Below are 14,833 nucleotides of genomic sequence, written 5' to 3'. Positions count from 1 at the left end.
AAACAAAATCCGTGTCTTCAAAACGCATATTGATAAATAAATAAATAAAAGCATATTGATTTTATTTTTATATTTTGGAACTTAAAACAGCTTATATTGATAACATTTCTTAATTCTTATTATCTCGTTCAAAAGCAAACATTTGTTATTATCGTTGTCATAAATATTTTCTTGATGTGATAAAGTGATTTTGACCGGTGAGGATCTCTGTAACCAGAAAAACAGGAAACTCCCTAATCACCTATCAAAATTACCAAAAAACCACACTACGAGTCGCTTAATCCTCGCGCGTGGTTTTCACGTTTTCATAAACGCGTCACGGAGGGGGTCAAGTATGGGTGGGGTGAATCATCACTCTATAAATCTGAGGCGAAAATCACTTCGTAAACTCACCAAAATCTCTTTCCTCTTTCTCGCTCTGTTCTAGAATTTTCCTTTTCCTTTTCCTCTATTTTCTCGGAGATTTTCTCAGTTGCCAAACACCGACAGAATCTTCTCTTTCCGATCGTGATCCCGCCGATTCGCAAATTCTCGCTCAGATTCTCCACACTGATTCCGCCTTCCAATTTCGCAAGCTGCATGAACTGGTGCGAGAAGCTGGATTCATCATCGAACTTGAATTTGAATCACAATCACTTGGCTGTTGTTGTTGTTACCTGTTTGTTGTTGAATTTTTTCCTCCATTTTTCGCTCCAAACCCAATCTCTCTCAAGTAACAATAATCGAGAATTTTATGGAGTCGAGAATTAAGAGAAATCCCCAATTAACCAGAGGTTTGCGTTTTCATCATGATTTATATTGATTTTTTTGATAAATTATTTGGTATGTGGAGTTTTCAGTTTTGTTTGTTAATTTAATATTATTATTGTTTATGATGATGAGGAGAAATGAAAACGAAGGTTTTGATTTTTTGGAAAAAATTAAGAGTAGTCACTGTGTGGACACGTGCAATGTAGTTGGTGGCTGGTGTGTGGTGTATTGATATTTTGTTGCCATTTTCTGACTAACCACTTAAAAGTGACTTAAGAGTCGTGTCCAATTCATGTTTCTATTATTTTAATCAAAATTACTTTTTTTTAAAGTAAAGTAGTAGTTTGCTTTTCTATTCATATAATTTGTTTAAGCAAGGTTAATTATAGTATTAAAGCTCCATAATCACATTTAGAATGAAGATTCATTCACACCCAAAATCAACATTCACTTTTATACTCTGTATGATTGCTCAAGTGGTAGGAGCTGATGACATATGAGTTGGGTAGGTCGATTCCTGACATGTGCCATTTATCTTTTCGATGTATTAAAAAAAATCAACATTCACTTTGAGAAGTGTGAGATATGATGAGTGTGGATGTATAATAGTTGTACACAAGCTTTGGTGTGAAGAATCTGTACCCTTTAAAAGTTCTTGATTGCTTCTGCTTTAATGACTTACTTGCATTGTTCTTTACCCATTTTGCTGTAGCTCCTTGCTATGGGAATGTTAGCAGGCAGCAGGAGAGGACACCATCCGTCATTGTCATTGGTGGAGGCATGGCTGGGATTGCGGCTGCTCGTGCGCTTCAAGATGCTTCATTTCAGGTATTTGAGCTAAATGTTATGAATTCGAAACTATTCTTATTGAACTTGTATGTTATACTGGTAAAAAACAATGATTTATGTTTCCTGAGGACTTAGCTTGTGCTCATGATATTTTACACTTCAATGTTAGGATTAGTTACTAGTTCGAATTTGATACAAGTTTACATTATTTTTACCCGTGAAAGGAATTGGCTGCATGAATTGTAACTCCTATCTTCTAATTGAGGTCTTTCAAGAAATGAATCTTATATTAGCAAAATGATGTAACCTAGCTCGGCGTCCCTGATGCAAATTGCATTCTATTAAGCACGACAATGTGTTACTTCTTAGATGAAGATTGAATCTATTTATTTTTGCAGCCTGTAGCTAATACCCATTTTTCTTCATGTGTTTTTATTCCTATAATGCAAATCATGAAGTGGCTAAATGGTTCTTTGTTTCGTAATTTTTGTTCAGGTTGTTCTATTAGAGTCAAGGGAAAGACTTGGTGGCCGAATTCACACCGATTACTCATTTGGCTTTCCTGTTGACCTGGGAGCATCATGGTAAGACTCTCTATGTTATGATGTGTATACATGTTGATGAGATCATGAGAATGCGAAATTTCTTCCATTTGTATTGTATTAAATTATATGCCAAACACTGTTCAGGTTGCATGGAGTTTCCAATGAGAATCCACTGGCTTCAGTGATTGGGAGGCTGGGGCTACCCCTTTATCGTACTAGTGGGGATAACTCCGTGCTCTATGACCATGATTTGGAAAGGTAAATACATAGATTTTGATGTTCTGCTAGTTAGCTTATTCTGTGACACTTGTAAATAATTTGATATACTTTCCAGCCATTTTGCTTGGTAGAAATATTTTGCATGCTTTTTCTTTTTAATTGACAATTCATCTACTTCTTGCAGCTATGCCCTTTTTGATATGGATGGGAATCAAGTTCCCCAAGAGTTGGTAACTAAAGTTGGTGAAATATTCGAGAATATTTTGCAGGAGGTAGGTTAATTATTTATCCTCACAGTTACTGGTTTACGTACAAAATGCATTTCCAAAGTAGAAAGCAAAGTTTTCAGCCGTAGGCCATTTCCAAAATATCTCTTGAATAATTGTCCATGACATAATGCAGACAGATAAAGTAAGAAAGGAATCTGATGAAGACATATCCATACATCGTGGTCTTTCTATTGTTTTTGAAAGGAAGCCTGAATTGAGGTCGCCATTATGCAAAAGCTAATTTCTTTGATGCCATATATTTTTTCTGAGGCATAGTTATGCAATATGACTTTCACTCTTGAATGCAGGTTGGAAGGGCTTTCCCATAAGGTGCTTCAGTGGTATCTATGCAGAATGGAGGGCTGGTTTGCTGCAGACTCTGATACAATTTCACTGAAAGGTTGGGATCAGGTAATTTGATGATACGGAGTTCAAGATATTTTGCTCGTGTTAGCTATTAAGCTCACCTCTACCCCCCTGTCTGCACATATTTTGCACACTTAATGGTCTATTCTCTTTGGTGTTAAATACAGGTGGCTCCTGCCTCCTGTAGTGAAAGAAATAATTTGTAAAGTCGTCTCATAGCCAGGTGCATGAGTCTTTAACATGCAGCCTTTCTATGACCGATAATCATGTATATATGAGTATGCATTTAATGAAATGCATAAAGACTAGTGCTGGTGATGCAAATGTATATATTTTTGTGCTACTATGCTTGTGATTTTTGAAGCCTTGAATAAATGAATAAGTTAATCTTTGTTAAATTGCATCACGTAGAGTCGAATGAATCCAGCCGCCTGACTCCTTTCTATTCAGATTTGAAACAAAATTCACATAATATAAACAGTGGTTATAATTTTCTTCCCCCAATATGCATTGGTGGTGCAGTTTTGTTGGGCGGCCGAGATGGGGTTGTGAGGGAATCCTGACATCAAGACTTGCATCATATTGCCTGGTTGTTTAGTGGTGAACTTATCTGTATGGCTGTAGGGTTAGCAGTCTATAGGGTATGTTTGGATGGATGGTTTTGGAGGGGATAGTGGAGGGAGGGTAAAGTTTCATTTTTGAACTAGTGAGTTATATTATAGTCATAAAATTGAACAATGAATAGGACATTAAATTATAGAATATTATTGAAAATGAAAAAAATTCCCTCATCCTTTCCATCCAAAATCCTCCATTAAAAAAGAATGCATGATGGATTTGATTTGATTTTTGTAAGCCAAGGCATTGCATTCAAAACAGCACAAGGGGTGCTAACCTGAATACAATGAGATGATGGATTTCATTAATAACATATTTGACCCTATAACTTCTTAATTAACATGTGTAAGCATTTTTCTTCTGAATAACTTTTTCCTTGGATGTCTTATCCTTCTTCTAATGTGTAGTTATGTGCTAACAGGAGGTACTGCTCGCTGGTGGTCATGGTCTGATGGTCAGGGGCTACTTGCCTGTCATAAATACCCTAGCCAAGGGTCTTGATATTCGCCTAGGGCACAGGTAGATATTAGTTTGAGTTGTTGTTTTTGAATTAAACTTACTGTAACCACTGTTATGTTGCTTAATTTAATTCACTGGCACCGACAATGCTCTCCTTTTCAGGGTCACAAAAATAGTTAGGCGACATAATGGAGTAAAGGTGACAGTGGAAAGTGGTAAAACATTTGTTGCTGATGCTGCTGTTGTTGCTGTCCCTCTTGGGGTGCTTAAAGCGGGGACCATAGTATTTGAGCCAAAGCTCCCGGAATGGAAGGAAGCAGCAATTGCTGATCTCGGGATCGGACTTGAGAATAAAATCGTTTTACACTTTGAAAATGTTTTTTGGCCTAATGTGGAGTTCTTGGGAGTAGTTGCAGATACATCTTATGGATGCAGCTACTTCCTTAATCTCCACAAGGCTGCAGGTCATCCTGTTCTTGTTTATATGCCTTCTGGACAGCTGGCCAAAGACATTCAGAAAATGGCTGATGAAGCAGCTGCTAACTTTGCTTTCTTACAGCTGAAGAAGATCCTTCCTGATGCTACATCACCGGTAACCATACTATTTTTACTTATTTAACTTTTTTAATTTTGCAAGTAAAATACATTGCATATGCTACAAAGTATGGTCTGTATATTTAAAGTGGCAATTTGTTTCCATTGTGCAGATTCAGTATCTTGTGTCTCGGTGGGGCTCAGATATAAATTCACTAGGTTCATATAGCTATGACGCAGTAGGTAAACCCCATGAACTGTATGAGAGGCTAAGGGTTCCAGTAGATAACTTGTTCTTTGCAGGGGAAGCAACAAGTATGAGCTATCCTGGTTCTGTTCATGGTGCATACTCCACTGGAATGATGGCTGCTGAAGATTGCAGGATGCGGGTGCTGGAGCGGTATGGGGAGCTAGATCTGTTGCATCCAGCGATGGGAGAGGAGGCTACCTTGTCCATCCCACTTCAGATCTCTCGTATGTAATGCTTACATCGTCGGATCACACTTCCTCTCCTAATGGATAGCATCCCATGTTTAACTCTTCATTAGGATCTGGTGTTTGTTTCGGCGATGGTCTGTATGTATTAGCGGTCGTATTAAGTCGTACACGTTCCTAGCTAATGTTATGAAGAACTAGTGATGTGAATATTCATACTTCTTGAGGGCGTTGGCACCTCTAGAGTTTGAATGATCTTCTCTGTAAATGTCAGTCTGAAGTCTATGAAAACATCCTGTAACAATTGGGGTGGTTTCCTATTAAACTTTCCCTATGTGGAAATTGATCAAATGATTAATGTCTTTTTTTACGACAAGTTTATGTCTATTCTATGTCATGTTTGACAGATTGACCTGTAGTGTTTGTTTGTTAAGTATCAACAAAGTGATTTAAAATTGTGCTAAAAGTTATTTATTTTTATAAAGTCTAAGGTAGCGTTTGGTGACGGAACATGACAGAACGGAACGGGACAGAACAGGATGGAACAGGACAATAAGTAATTAAGTGAAGAGAAACCAATCTATGAACTAACATTAAAATGGTCCGAAGCACATCTAAGTAGCACTTTTGTGAGCCTTTAAGGCTGAAGAAAACAGAAAGGAAAATCCTATTCGTTGGCAATCAATTGAGTAAGGGTCTCATCTTCTGCAGATCTTTTGATACGAGCAACAGCTTTGTCAACCTACAATTGCATCACAAATTGGTTTAAACTTTACATGTGCTGTGAGAATCATTTAAGGTAGTTAAGATCATATGCACTCCAGAGTTATTTTTATTACCTCTGCATTCCAATTTGTTCTAGCAGTCAGAATTATTAGAGTTGCTGTTTGTACAAGAACTCCAAGGATCATGCCCCACCAAATGCCCTGTAACAGTCACAAGGCATTAATATTAATCTGATTTGAACTTAAGAAATAGAGCTAGGGAGGGAAATGTTTCAAACTTACAGCTACTCCTAAAGTTGTTTTAAAGCCAAGAACACATCCAACGGTAAGACCGATGACATAGTAAGAAGCCAAGTTTACATAAGCCACTACTGCTTGCCACCCACTTCCAATTGCAACTCCTGAAATTTCCCAAATAAAATGTGACCTAAGTGTTGTTCATAAGCAAAAAATGTTGTTCATGTCATGCTTATAGATTTTGTTACCCGAAAGTATTGGTTGAATGCCATTTAGAAAAACAGAGATGGCAAGCAATGGAGTCAAACTAGATACATCCTCAATGACTGCAGAGTCAGTAGTGAAAAGCTTGCTCAAACTAACACGGAAAATCAAAATGATTGCACAGAAAACTATACTGATAAGAATGCTGGTTCCGTTCACTACAAAGACAGAAAATCTTGCAACTCTTGGATGAGCTGCTCCTAATTCATTGCTAACTCGAACACTGCAATCACACAACCAGCAACTAACATGTTTGTATGGGGGGATTGTTTTAATGGATACTCTTATTGTCTTGTTACTAACCTGGCTGCTGCACTTAGGCCCAACATAAATTGCATGTCCCAGTTCAAATAGTTCATACTGAAAGTACATTGAGATGGAAGGCATGGAAATTATGGTTAGATAACAAGATGATAATTAGCTTTACCAAGAAAGGTTATACTCAAAGATAACTAATAACATACCAAATGGAAATAGTGTCCAGTGCGATTGTAGGATTGGATAGTAACCCAGATATAAGTACTAGTCCTTGATTGTACCATATCTCCAAACTACATTAAAATGAGTTTTCAGCTTGTTAAAGAAAAAAGAAAATGTGAACTTAAGATATACACTTTTATAATTGATGTTTGGGGTGTGTGTGTTTGGATCTAACACATATTTTTCATGGGATACAATCCCGTTCGAGCTCTGAATATTTACATTCTAGTAGGGCTAGCTCTCACAACAGAGCTTTCTTTCCAAAAACAGAAGACTTGAACCTGAGATATTTCTCAAGGAGAATCAAGCATGTATGTTGATTAATGTGTGTGTGTGTGTGTGTGCGTGTTTGTATATGCAAGAGAGTAAGAATTAGGAAGACTTTTGGTTTGTACCATAACATCACAGCAGAAGCCATTGTGAGCTTGAAATAAGGCCAAATTCCTTTGAAGGCTTTTATAGTGAAGCCAGTCCAAGTTTGCTTACATCTTGGGCTAAAAATGATGTAGGAACCATTTAAAATGACAAGAAGCCACCAAGAAAAGCTAAGAGTAAAGGCAGCACCAAGAAGTCCATAGTCCAAAACATAGACAACTAGCCAGCTGAGAAGCACATGCAGAAGGAAGACCCCAACTGACATATATGCCAGAGGATTTACAATGTTCTGTGCTTGGAGGAACCTCTGCATTGGGCAGCAGAGTGCAAATGCATAGAGTTGAAGAATGATTCCATGAGCAAAAATTTGGCCTTGTTCAGCTATGCTATCTGACTGCCCTATGGCTTTTAGAAAGGGCCCTGAGAACCAATAGAGAAATGTGAGAATCACTGCAGCTCCCAAGTGTAAGATGATTGCTCTTTGCAATATCATGCCCATTGCGGAATATTTTTTTGCCCCATATGCTTGCCCACACACAGTTTGCACTGCACTTGCCATCCCCAACTGTTTAAGGAGAATTCAGTAGTCAAATTCACAAATTTAAAATCAAGTTGAAGACAAAAAAAAAACTACCCTCAGTGAATATAAATGAAAACAATGTACTTGAATTCACTAAAAAATAAAAATCATATTTACCGTCTTAGTGCACATTTGGGAATTCTCTTATAATTCATTCAAAAACCAAAACAACTATGGGGAGAAGCTTACATGACTACATGAGTAGCTTCTGCGTGTCAAAATTGTTTCCAAGCAAAATAAGTTAATGCAAACATGCTATTAGACTATTCCACTCTAAAATTGAACCTATACACATCAATTTCTTCAACTTCTGATCTATACTGAATTGTATCTTATACTAATACCAATCCACATTTACTACATGTATCTCATTCAAATAAAGGTATTGCTTCTATACTTCTTGAAAGTTGTGTAAGAGACAACATTTTTAGTGAAAACAATTTATAGATATCCTCACAAGGCAAATATCCAATAGATGTTCAGAGTGAGAAATGATGAGAAGAGAGAAGTAGTGGATGTGATATGTAGTCAAAGAGAGAAATAGAGAGAAAAATGATGTGTCTGTTGGGTGTCTGCACTATTTATATGCCTCAGTATTGTTATTGGTAATAAATTAAAAGAAGCATACCATAATCCCATAAGCAAGACCCTGAATTCCAACTGCAGCTATAGATGCCCCAGCAAGCTCAAGAGACCCCAGATGGCCAGTAAACATGAGTGTCACAAAACTCAGCATGTAATTGAAAATTGAGACAACAATGGAAGCCCCAGAGAGGATCCAAAGGAGCCTTGATTCCCAAGCAACAAGCCGAGGCCACCATCTCAACTCAATTGGTCCATTTTCCAAAAACTCTTCTATGGTGTCCGGTGACAAGTCTGGGATGCTAGAGTGTGAGTCAAGCCTGAGGAGTAACGGTTGGTATCCGTTTTCCAAGCTCATTGTTCCTTGCATTCAAACATGTTTCACTTTCAGTGTATTATATATGTGAAATATTAGTGACACCGATTCTCTAACTAACATTCTAGTTTCATGTTGGTGGTATCCACCAGTTTTGTTCTGTTCCAGTAGATGAAGGACAAGTAGATAAAACTAACACACCTCCAACAACACAGCGTACAAATTTTCAGTTTCATTTTTTGAAAAGGGTGATTTCAAAGTTGCCGAAAAAACTTCGTTTATCGATTTTTATGTAAGGGCAAAAACAAAATTTCATTTTATTATGATTAATTTTTTACATGGGTTAGAAAATGAGAAGTTATCCCATTAATAAAATATAAAAAAATAGGTGGCTGAAATTTGGAATATGACAAGATGAAAAAGGTTTTTCCAGCTTAGGTTTTTCTCTATCTTGCAAGGTTAGTGCCATACATGATCCAATGAAAAAAGTGGATTGTAGGCTGTTTGGAAGAAAGATCAGTTTCCAACCTGAAGGATTTATTGACAAAAAAAAAAACTGAAGGATTCAAAGATAATGGATTGTCGTACTGATTCCATTATCAAGTCAACGCAGCCCTCTGTAGTTTGCCATTTTACGTCTTCATATTCTCAACTTTCCTGTTGCTATCTTCCAATTTCTTCATCGGGTTTTTCAATTTGCTCTTGGTGCTCTCCAATTCCTTCTTCATTTCTTCTAACTCCCTAACAGAGCATTCCAAACCAGCTTCGTCAGCCCATATGAAGAAGCCACAGTCATTTGGTAGTTGATGAAATCTGCATCGCCAGAAGTCTCTACTTGGGTTGCGTTGTGTGTGAGAAGTCAGGTATAGAGTTTTAATCCTTATTGTATCAAGTCGAAATGTTGTCAAGCCAACGTCGACTTGATAATTGTTCTCAAGTCCACGTTGACATGAGAATTGTTCTCAAGTCCACGTTGACATCAGGATTGTTCTCAAGTCACTGATGACTAAGAGACAACTTCAGGTATTCAGACTTGTAAATAAATAGTATGGTTATTTTATGAATAAAATCAGTTCGTCGTTGAATAAGCGTATTACAACCTCAAGATCGCACTTATGGGTGCGAAAAAACTCAAACAATAAGAAGTTGTTACAGGTCGCACTTTTGTGTGCGATATCAAAGTTTATTGAACGAACAACTAAAATAAAATGATATAAGTGTTAGTTTATGGAAATAATGGCAACATGGGAAATACAAGTCCAGGATCGCACGTATAAGTGCAAAACTCAGGTTTATTCAACGAATCAGTTAAAAAATTATACGGTGTTACTGCTCGCACTTGAATGAGCGTATTACAAGATCAAGACCGCACTTAAGTGAGGGTGGCATCAAAACATATTATGGGGTGACATCAAAACATATTATTAGGGTTAGGTTTAGGGTTTAGGGTTAGGGTTAAGGTTTAGGAATAAGGTCAGTGAGGGTGGTGCCAAAACTTATTATAGGGTGGTGTGGAAACTTAAGTGAGGGCGGTGTCAAAATTTGAGTGAGGGTCGTGCCAAAATCTAACTGAGGGTGGTGCCAAAACATATTAAGGCCAATTTCGAAATTTTACTTTCATGCTTCTATGATTTGATTCCTTCTCAATTATCACTTTATTTGCATTTTAATTTTGAACTGACAAGATCAAAAACAGCTAACAATTTGCTTCTGAACTGACAAGATCAAAAACAGCTAACGATTTGCTTTTAAATTTTGCAGATAATCCAAACAAGCAGCAAATAACATAAATTTTCATAAATTTTGCAGATAACCTCTTGCACATGTTACACTAATTAATATTTCCCTTTGAACAACAACTCAGCTACAACCAGCAAACACAGCATGAGTGACACAACAGCCCTCTGTAGTTTGTCATTTTTCGTGTTCATATTCTCTATTTCCTGTTTCTAACTTCCAATTTCTTCATCGGGTTTTTCAATTTGCTCTTGGTGCTCTCCAATTCCTTCTTCATTTCTTCTAACTCCCTAACAGAGCATTCCAAACCAGCTTCGTCAGCCCATATGAAGAAGCCACACTCATTTGGTAGTTGATGAAATCTGCATCGCCAGAAGTCTCTACTTGGGTTGCGTTGTGTGTGAGAAGTCAGGCATAGTGTTTTAATCCTTGATGTATCCTGTCGAAATGTGTCAAGTCAACGTCGACTTGATAATTGTTCTCAAGTCCACGTTGACATTAGAATTGTTCTCAAGTCCATGTTGACATGGGGATTGTTCTCAAGTCACCGATGACTAAGAGACAACTTCAGGTACTCAGACTTGTAAATAAATAGTATGGTTATTTTATGAATAAAATCAGTTCGCCGTTGAATAAGAGTATTACAACCTCAAGATCGCACTTATGGGTGCGAAACAACTCAAACAATAAGTTGTTACGGGTTGCACTTTTGTGTGCGATATCAAAGTTTATTGAACGAACAACTAAAATAAAATGATATAAGTGTTAGTTTTTGGAAATAATGGCAACATGGGAAATATAAGTCCAGGATCGCACGTATAAGTGCAAAACTCAGGTTTATTCAACGAATCAGTTAAAACAATTATACGGTGTTACTGCTCGCACTTGAATGAGCGTATTACAAGATCAAGACCGCACTTAAGTGAGGGTGGCATCAAAACATATTATGGGGTGCCAGCAAAACATATTATTAGGGTTAGGTTTAGGGTTTAGGGTTAGGGTTAGGGTTTAGGATTAAGGTTACTGAGGGTGGTGCCAAAACTTATTATAGGGTGGTGTGGAAACTTAAGTGAGGGCGGTGTCAAAATTTGAGTGAGGCTCGTGCCAAAAGCTAACTGAGGGTGGTGCCAAAACATCTTAAGGCCAATTTCGAAATTTCACTTTCATGCTTCTATGATTTGATTCCTTCTCAATTATCACTTTATTTGCATTTTAATTTTGAACTGACAAGATCAAAAACAGCTAACATTTTGCTTCTGAACTGACAAGATCAAAAACAGCTAACGATTTGCTTTTAAATTTTGCAGATAATCCAAACAAGCAGCAAATAACATAAATTTTGCAGATAACCTCTTGCACATGTTACACTAATTAATATTTCCCTTTAAACAACAACTAAGCTACAACCAGCAAACATAGCATGAGTGACACAACAACCCTCTGTAGTTTGCCATTTTTCGTGTTCATATTCTCAATTTTCTGTTTCAAACTTCCAATTTCTTCATCGGGTTTTTCAATTTGCTCTTGGTGCTCTCCAATTCCTTCTTCATTTCTTCTAACTCCCTAACAGAGCATTCAAAACCAGCTTCGTCAGCCCATATGAAGAAGCCACACTCATTTGGTAGTTGATGAAATCTGCATCGCGAGAAGTCTCTACTTAGGTTGCGTTGTGTGTGAGAAGTCAGGTATAGAGTTTTAATCCTTGTTGTATCCTGTCAAAATGTGTCAAGTCAACGTCGACTTGATAATTGTTCTCAAGTCCACGTTGACATGAGAATTGTTCTCAAGTCCACGTTGACATGGGGATTGTTCTCAAGTCTTCGATGACTAAGAGACAACTTCAGGTACTCAGACTTGTAAATAAAAAGTATGGTTATTTTATGAATAAAATCAGTTCGCCGTTGAATAAGCGTATTACAACCTCAAGATTGCACTTATGGGTGCGAAACAACTCAAACAATAAGAAGTTGTTACGGGTCGCACTTTTGTGTGCGATATCAAAGTTAATTGAACGAACAACTAGAATAAAATGATATAAGTGTTAGTTTTTGGAAATAATGGCAACATGGGAAATATAGGTCCAGGATCGCATGTATAAGTGCAAAACTCAGGTTTGTTCAACGAATCAGTTAAAACAATTATGCGGTGTTACTGCTCGCACTTGAATGAGCGTATTACAAGATCAAGACCGCACTTAAGTGAGGGTGGCATCAAAACATATTATGGGGTGCCATCAAAACATATTATTAGGGTTAGGTTTAGGGTTTAGGGTTAGGGTTAGGGTTTAGGATTAAGGTTAGTGAGGGTGGTGCCAAAACTTATTATAGGGTGGTGTGGAAACTTAAGTGAGGGCGGTGTCAAAATTTGAGTGAGGGTCGTGCCAAAAGCTAACTGAGGGTGGTGCCAAAACATATTAAGGCCAATTTCGAAATTTCACTTTCATGCTTCAATGATTTGATTCCTTCTCAAATATCACTTTATTTTCATTTTAATTTTGAACTGACAAGATAAAAAAGAACTAACAATTTGCTTCTGAACTGACAAGATCAAAAACAGCTAACGATTTGCTTTAAAATTTTGCAGATAATCCAAACAAGCAGCAAATAACCTAAATTTTCATAAATTTTTCAGATAACCTCTTGCACATGTTACACTAATTAATATTTCCCTTTGAACAACAACTCAGCTACAACCAGCAAACACAGCATGAGTGACACAACAGCCCTCTGTAGTTTGCCATTTTTCGTGTTCATATTCTCAATTTCCTTTTTCTAACTTCCAATTTCTTCATGAGGTTTTTCAATTTGCTCTTGGTGCTCTCCAATTCCATCTTCATTTCTTCTAACTCCCTAACAGAGCATTCCAAACCAGCTTCGTTAGCCCATATGAAGAAGCCACACTCATTTGGTAGTTGATGAAATCTGCATCGCGAGAAGTCTCTACTTAGGTTGCGTTGTGTGTGAGAAGTCAGGTATAGAGTTTTAATCCTTGTTGTATCCTGTCAAAATGTGTCAAGTCAACGTCGTCTTGATAATTGTTCTCAAGTCCACGTTGACATGAGAATTGTTCTCAAGTCCACGTTGACATGGGGATTGTTCTCAAGTCACCGATGACTAAGAGACAACTTCAGGTACTCAGTCTTGTAAATAAATAGTATGGTTATTTTATGAATAAAATCAGTTCGCCGTTGAATAAGCGTATTACAACCTCAAGATCGCACTTATGGGTGCGAAACAACTCAAACAATAAGAAGTTGTTACGGGTCGCACTTTTGTGTGCGATATCAAAGTTTATTTAACGAAAAACTAAAATAAAATGATATAAGTGTTAGTTTTTGGAAATAATGACAACATGGAAAATATAAGTCCAGGATCGCACGTATAAGTGCAAAACTCAGGTTTGTTCAACGAATCAGTTAAAACAATTATACGGTGTTACTGCTCGCACTTGAATGAGCGTATTACAAGATCAAGACCGCACTTAAGTGAGGGTGGCATCAAAACATATTATGGGGTGCCAGCAAAACATATTATTAGGGTTAGGTTTAGGGTTTAGGGTTAGGGTTAGGGTTTAGGATTAAGGTTAGTGTGGGTGGTGCCAAAACTTATTATAGGGTGGTGTAGAAACTTAAGTGAGGGCGGTGTCAAAATTTGAGTGAGGGTCGTGCCAAAAGCTAACTGAGGGTGGTGCCAAAACATATTAAGGCCAATTTCGAAATTTCACTTTCATGCTTCTATGATTTGATTCCTTCTCAATTATCACTTTGTTTGCATTTTAATTTTGAACTGACATGATCAAAAACAGCTAACAATTTGCTTCTAAACTGACAAGATCAAAAACAGCTAACGATTTGCTTTTAAATTTTGCAGATAATCCAAACAAGCAGCAAATAACATAAATTTTGCAGATAACCTCTTGCACATGTTACACTAATTAATATTTCCCTTTGAACAACAACTCAGCTACAACCAGCAAACACAGCATGAGTGACACAACATCCCTCTGTAGTTTGCCATTTTTCGTCTTCATATTCTCAATTTCTTGTTTCTAACTTCGAATTTCTTCATCGTGTTTTTCAATTTGCTCTTGGTGCTCTCCAATTCCTTCTTCATTTCTTCTAATTCCCTAACAGAGCATTCCAAACCAGCTTCGTCAGCCCATATGAAGAAGCCACACTTATTTGGTAGTTGATGAAATCTGCATCGCCAGAAGTCTCTACTTGGGTTGCGTTGTGTGTGAGAAGTCAGGTATAGAGTTTTAATCCTTATTGTATCAAGTCGAAATGTTTCAAGTCAACGTCGACTTGATAATTGTTCTCAAGTCCACGTTGACATGAGAATTGTTCTCAAGTCCACGTTGACATGGGGATTGTTCTCAAGTCACCGATGACTAAGAGACAACTTCAGGTACTCAGTCTTGTAAATAAATAGTATGGTTATTTTATGAATAAAATCAGTTCGCCGTTGAATAAGCGTATTACAACCTCAAGATCGCACTTATGGGTGCGAAACAACTCAAACAATAAGAAGTTGTTACGGGTCGCACTTTTGTGT

At 37.3% G+C, this 14,833-nt stretch overlaps 2 protein-coding genes across 2 annotated transcripts; one reads left to right on the top strand and one right to left on the bottom strand.

Moving 5' to 3' along the window:
• Positions 1 to 383: 383 nt before the first annotated feature.
• LOC130722377 (polyamine oxidase 2-like) lies at positions 384 to 5,360 on the top strand. The gene is made up of 10 exons (XM_057573083.1): positions 384 to 773; positions 1,463 to 1,578; positions 2,035 to 2,123; positions 2,229 to 2,342; positions 2,488 to 2,575; positions 2,706 to 2,791; positions 2,881 to 2,983; positions 3,978 to 4,075; positions 4,178 to 4,607; positions 4,723 to 5,360. Exons 1-10 carry the CDS (start codon positions 734 to 736, stop codon positions 5,029 to 5,031), a joined length of 1,473 nt encoding a protein of 490 aa, XP_057429066.1. The 5' UTR covers positions 384 to 733; the 3' UTR covers positions 5,032 to 5,360.
• Positions 5,361 to 5,432: 72 nt separating this feature from the next.
• Positions 5,433 to 8,587, bottom strand: LOC130722375 (protein DETOXIFICATION 41-like). The gene is made up of 8 exons (XM_057573082.1): positions 8,274 to 8,587; positions 7,086 to 7,630; positions 6,675 to 6,761; positions 6,514 to 6,570; positions 6,195 to 6,433; positions 5,992 to 6,110; positions 5,824 to 5,910; positions 5,433 to 5,726 (listed from the first exon to the last, which is right to left on the bottom strand). Exons 1-8 carry the CDS (start codon positions 8,583 to 8,585, stop codon positions 5,652 to 5,654), a joined length of 1,521 nt encoding a protein of 506 aa, XP_057429065.1. The 5' UTR covers positions 8,586 to 8,587; the 3' UTR covers positions 5,433 to 5,651.
• Positions 8,588 to 14,833: the final 6,246 nt, after the last annotated feature.

This window comes from Lotus japonicus, chromosome 6 (assembly GCF_012489685.1).
Source record: "Lotus japonicus ecotype B-129 chromosome 6, LjGifu_v1.2".
Lineage (NCBI taxonomy): Eukaryota > Viridiplantae > Streptophyta > Magnoliopsida > Fabales > Fabaceae > Lotus > Lotus japonicus.
The sequence above is the reverse complement of the archived record's forward strand: the minus strand, read 5'-3'. Positions and strand labels throughout refer to the sequence as shown.

Coding starts and splice junctions, on each gene's coding strand:
- LOC130722377 (XM_057573083.1), top strand. CDS start 734: ATGGAGTCGAGAATTAAGAGAAATCCCCAATTAACCAGAG. Junction 774..1,462: donor AAATCCCCAATTAACCAGAG/GTTTGCGTTTTC, acceptor ATTTTGCTGTAG/CTCCTTGCTATGGGAATGTT. Junction 4,608..4,722: donor TTCCTGATGCTACATCACCG/GTAACCATACTA, acceptor TCCATTGTGCAG/ATTCAGTATCTTGTGTCTCG.
- LOC130722375 (XM_057573082.1), bottom strand. CDS start 8,585: ATGAGCTTGGAAAACGGATACCAACCGTTACTCCTCAGGCTTGACTCA. Junction 6,762..7,085: donor GCTTCTGCTGTGATGTTATG/GTACAAACCAAA, acceptor ATTTTAATGTAG/TTTGGAGATATGGTACAATC. Junction 6,111..6,194: donor CATTCAACCAATACTTTCGG/GTAACAAAATCT, acceptor GGGAAATTTCAG/GAGTTGCAATTGGAAGTGGG.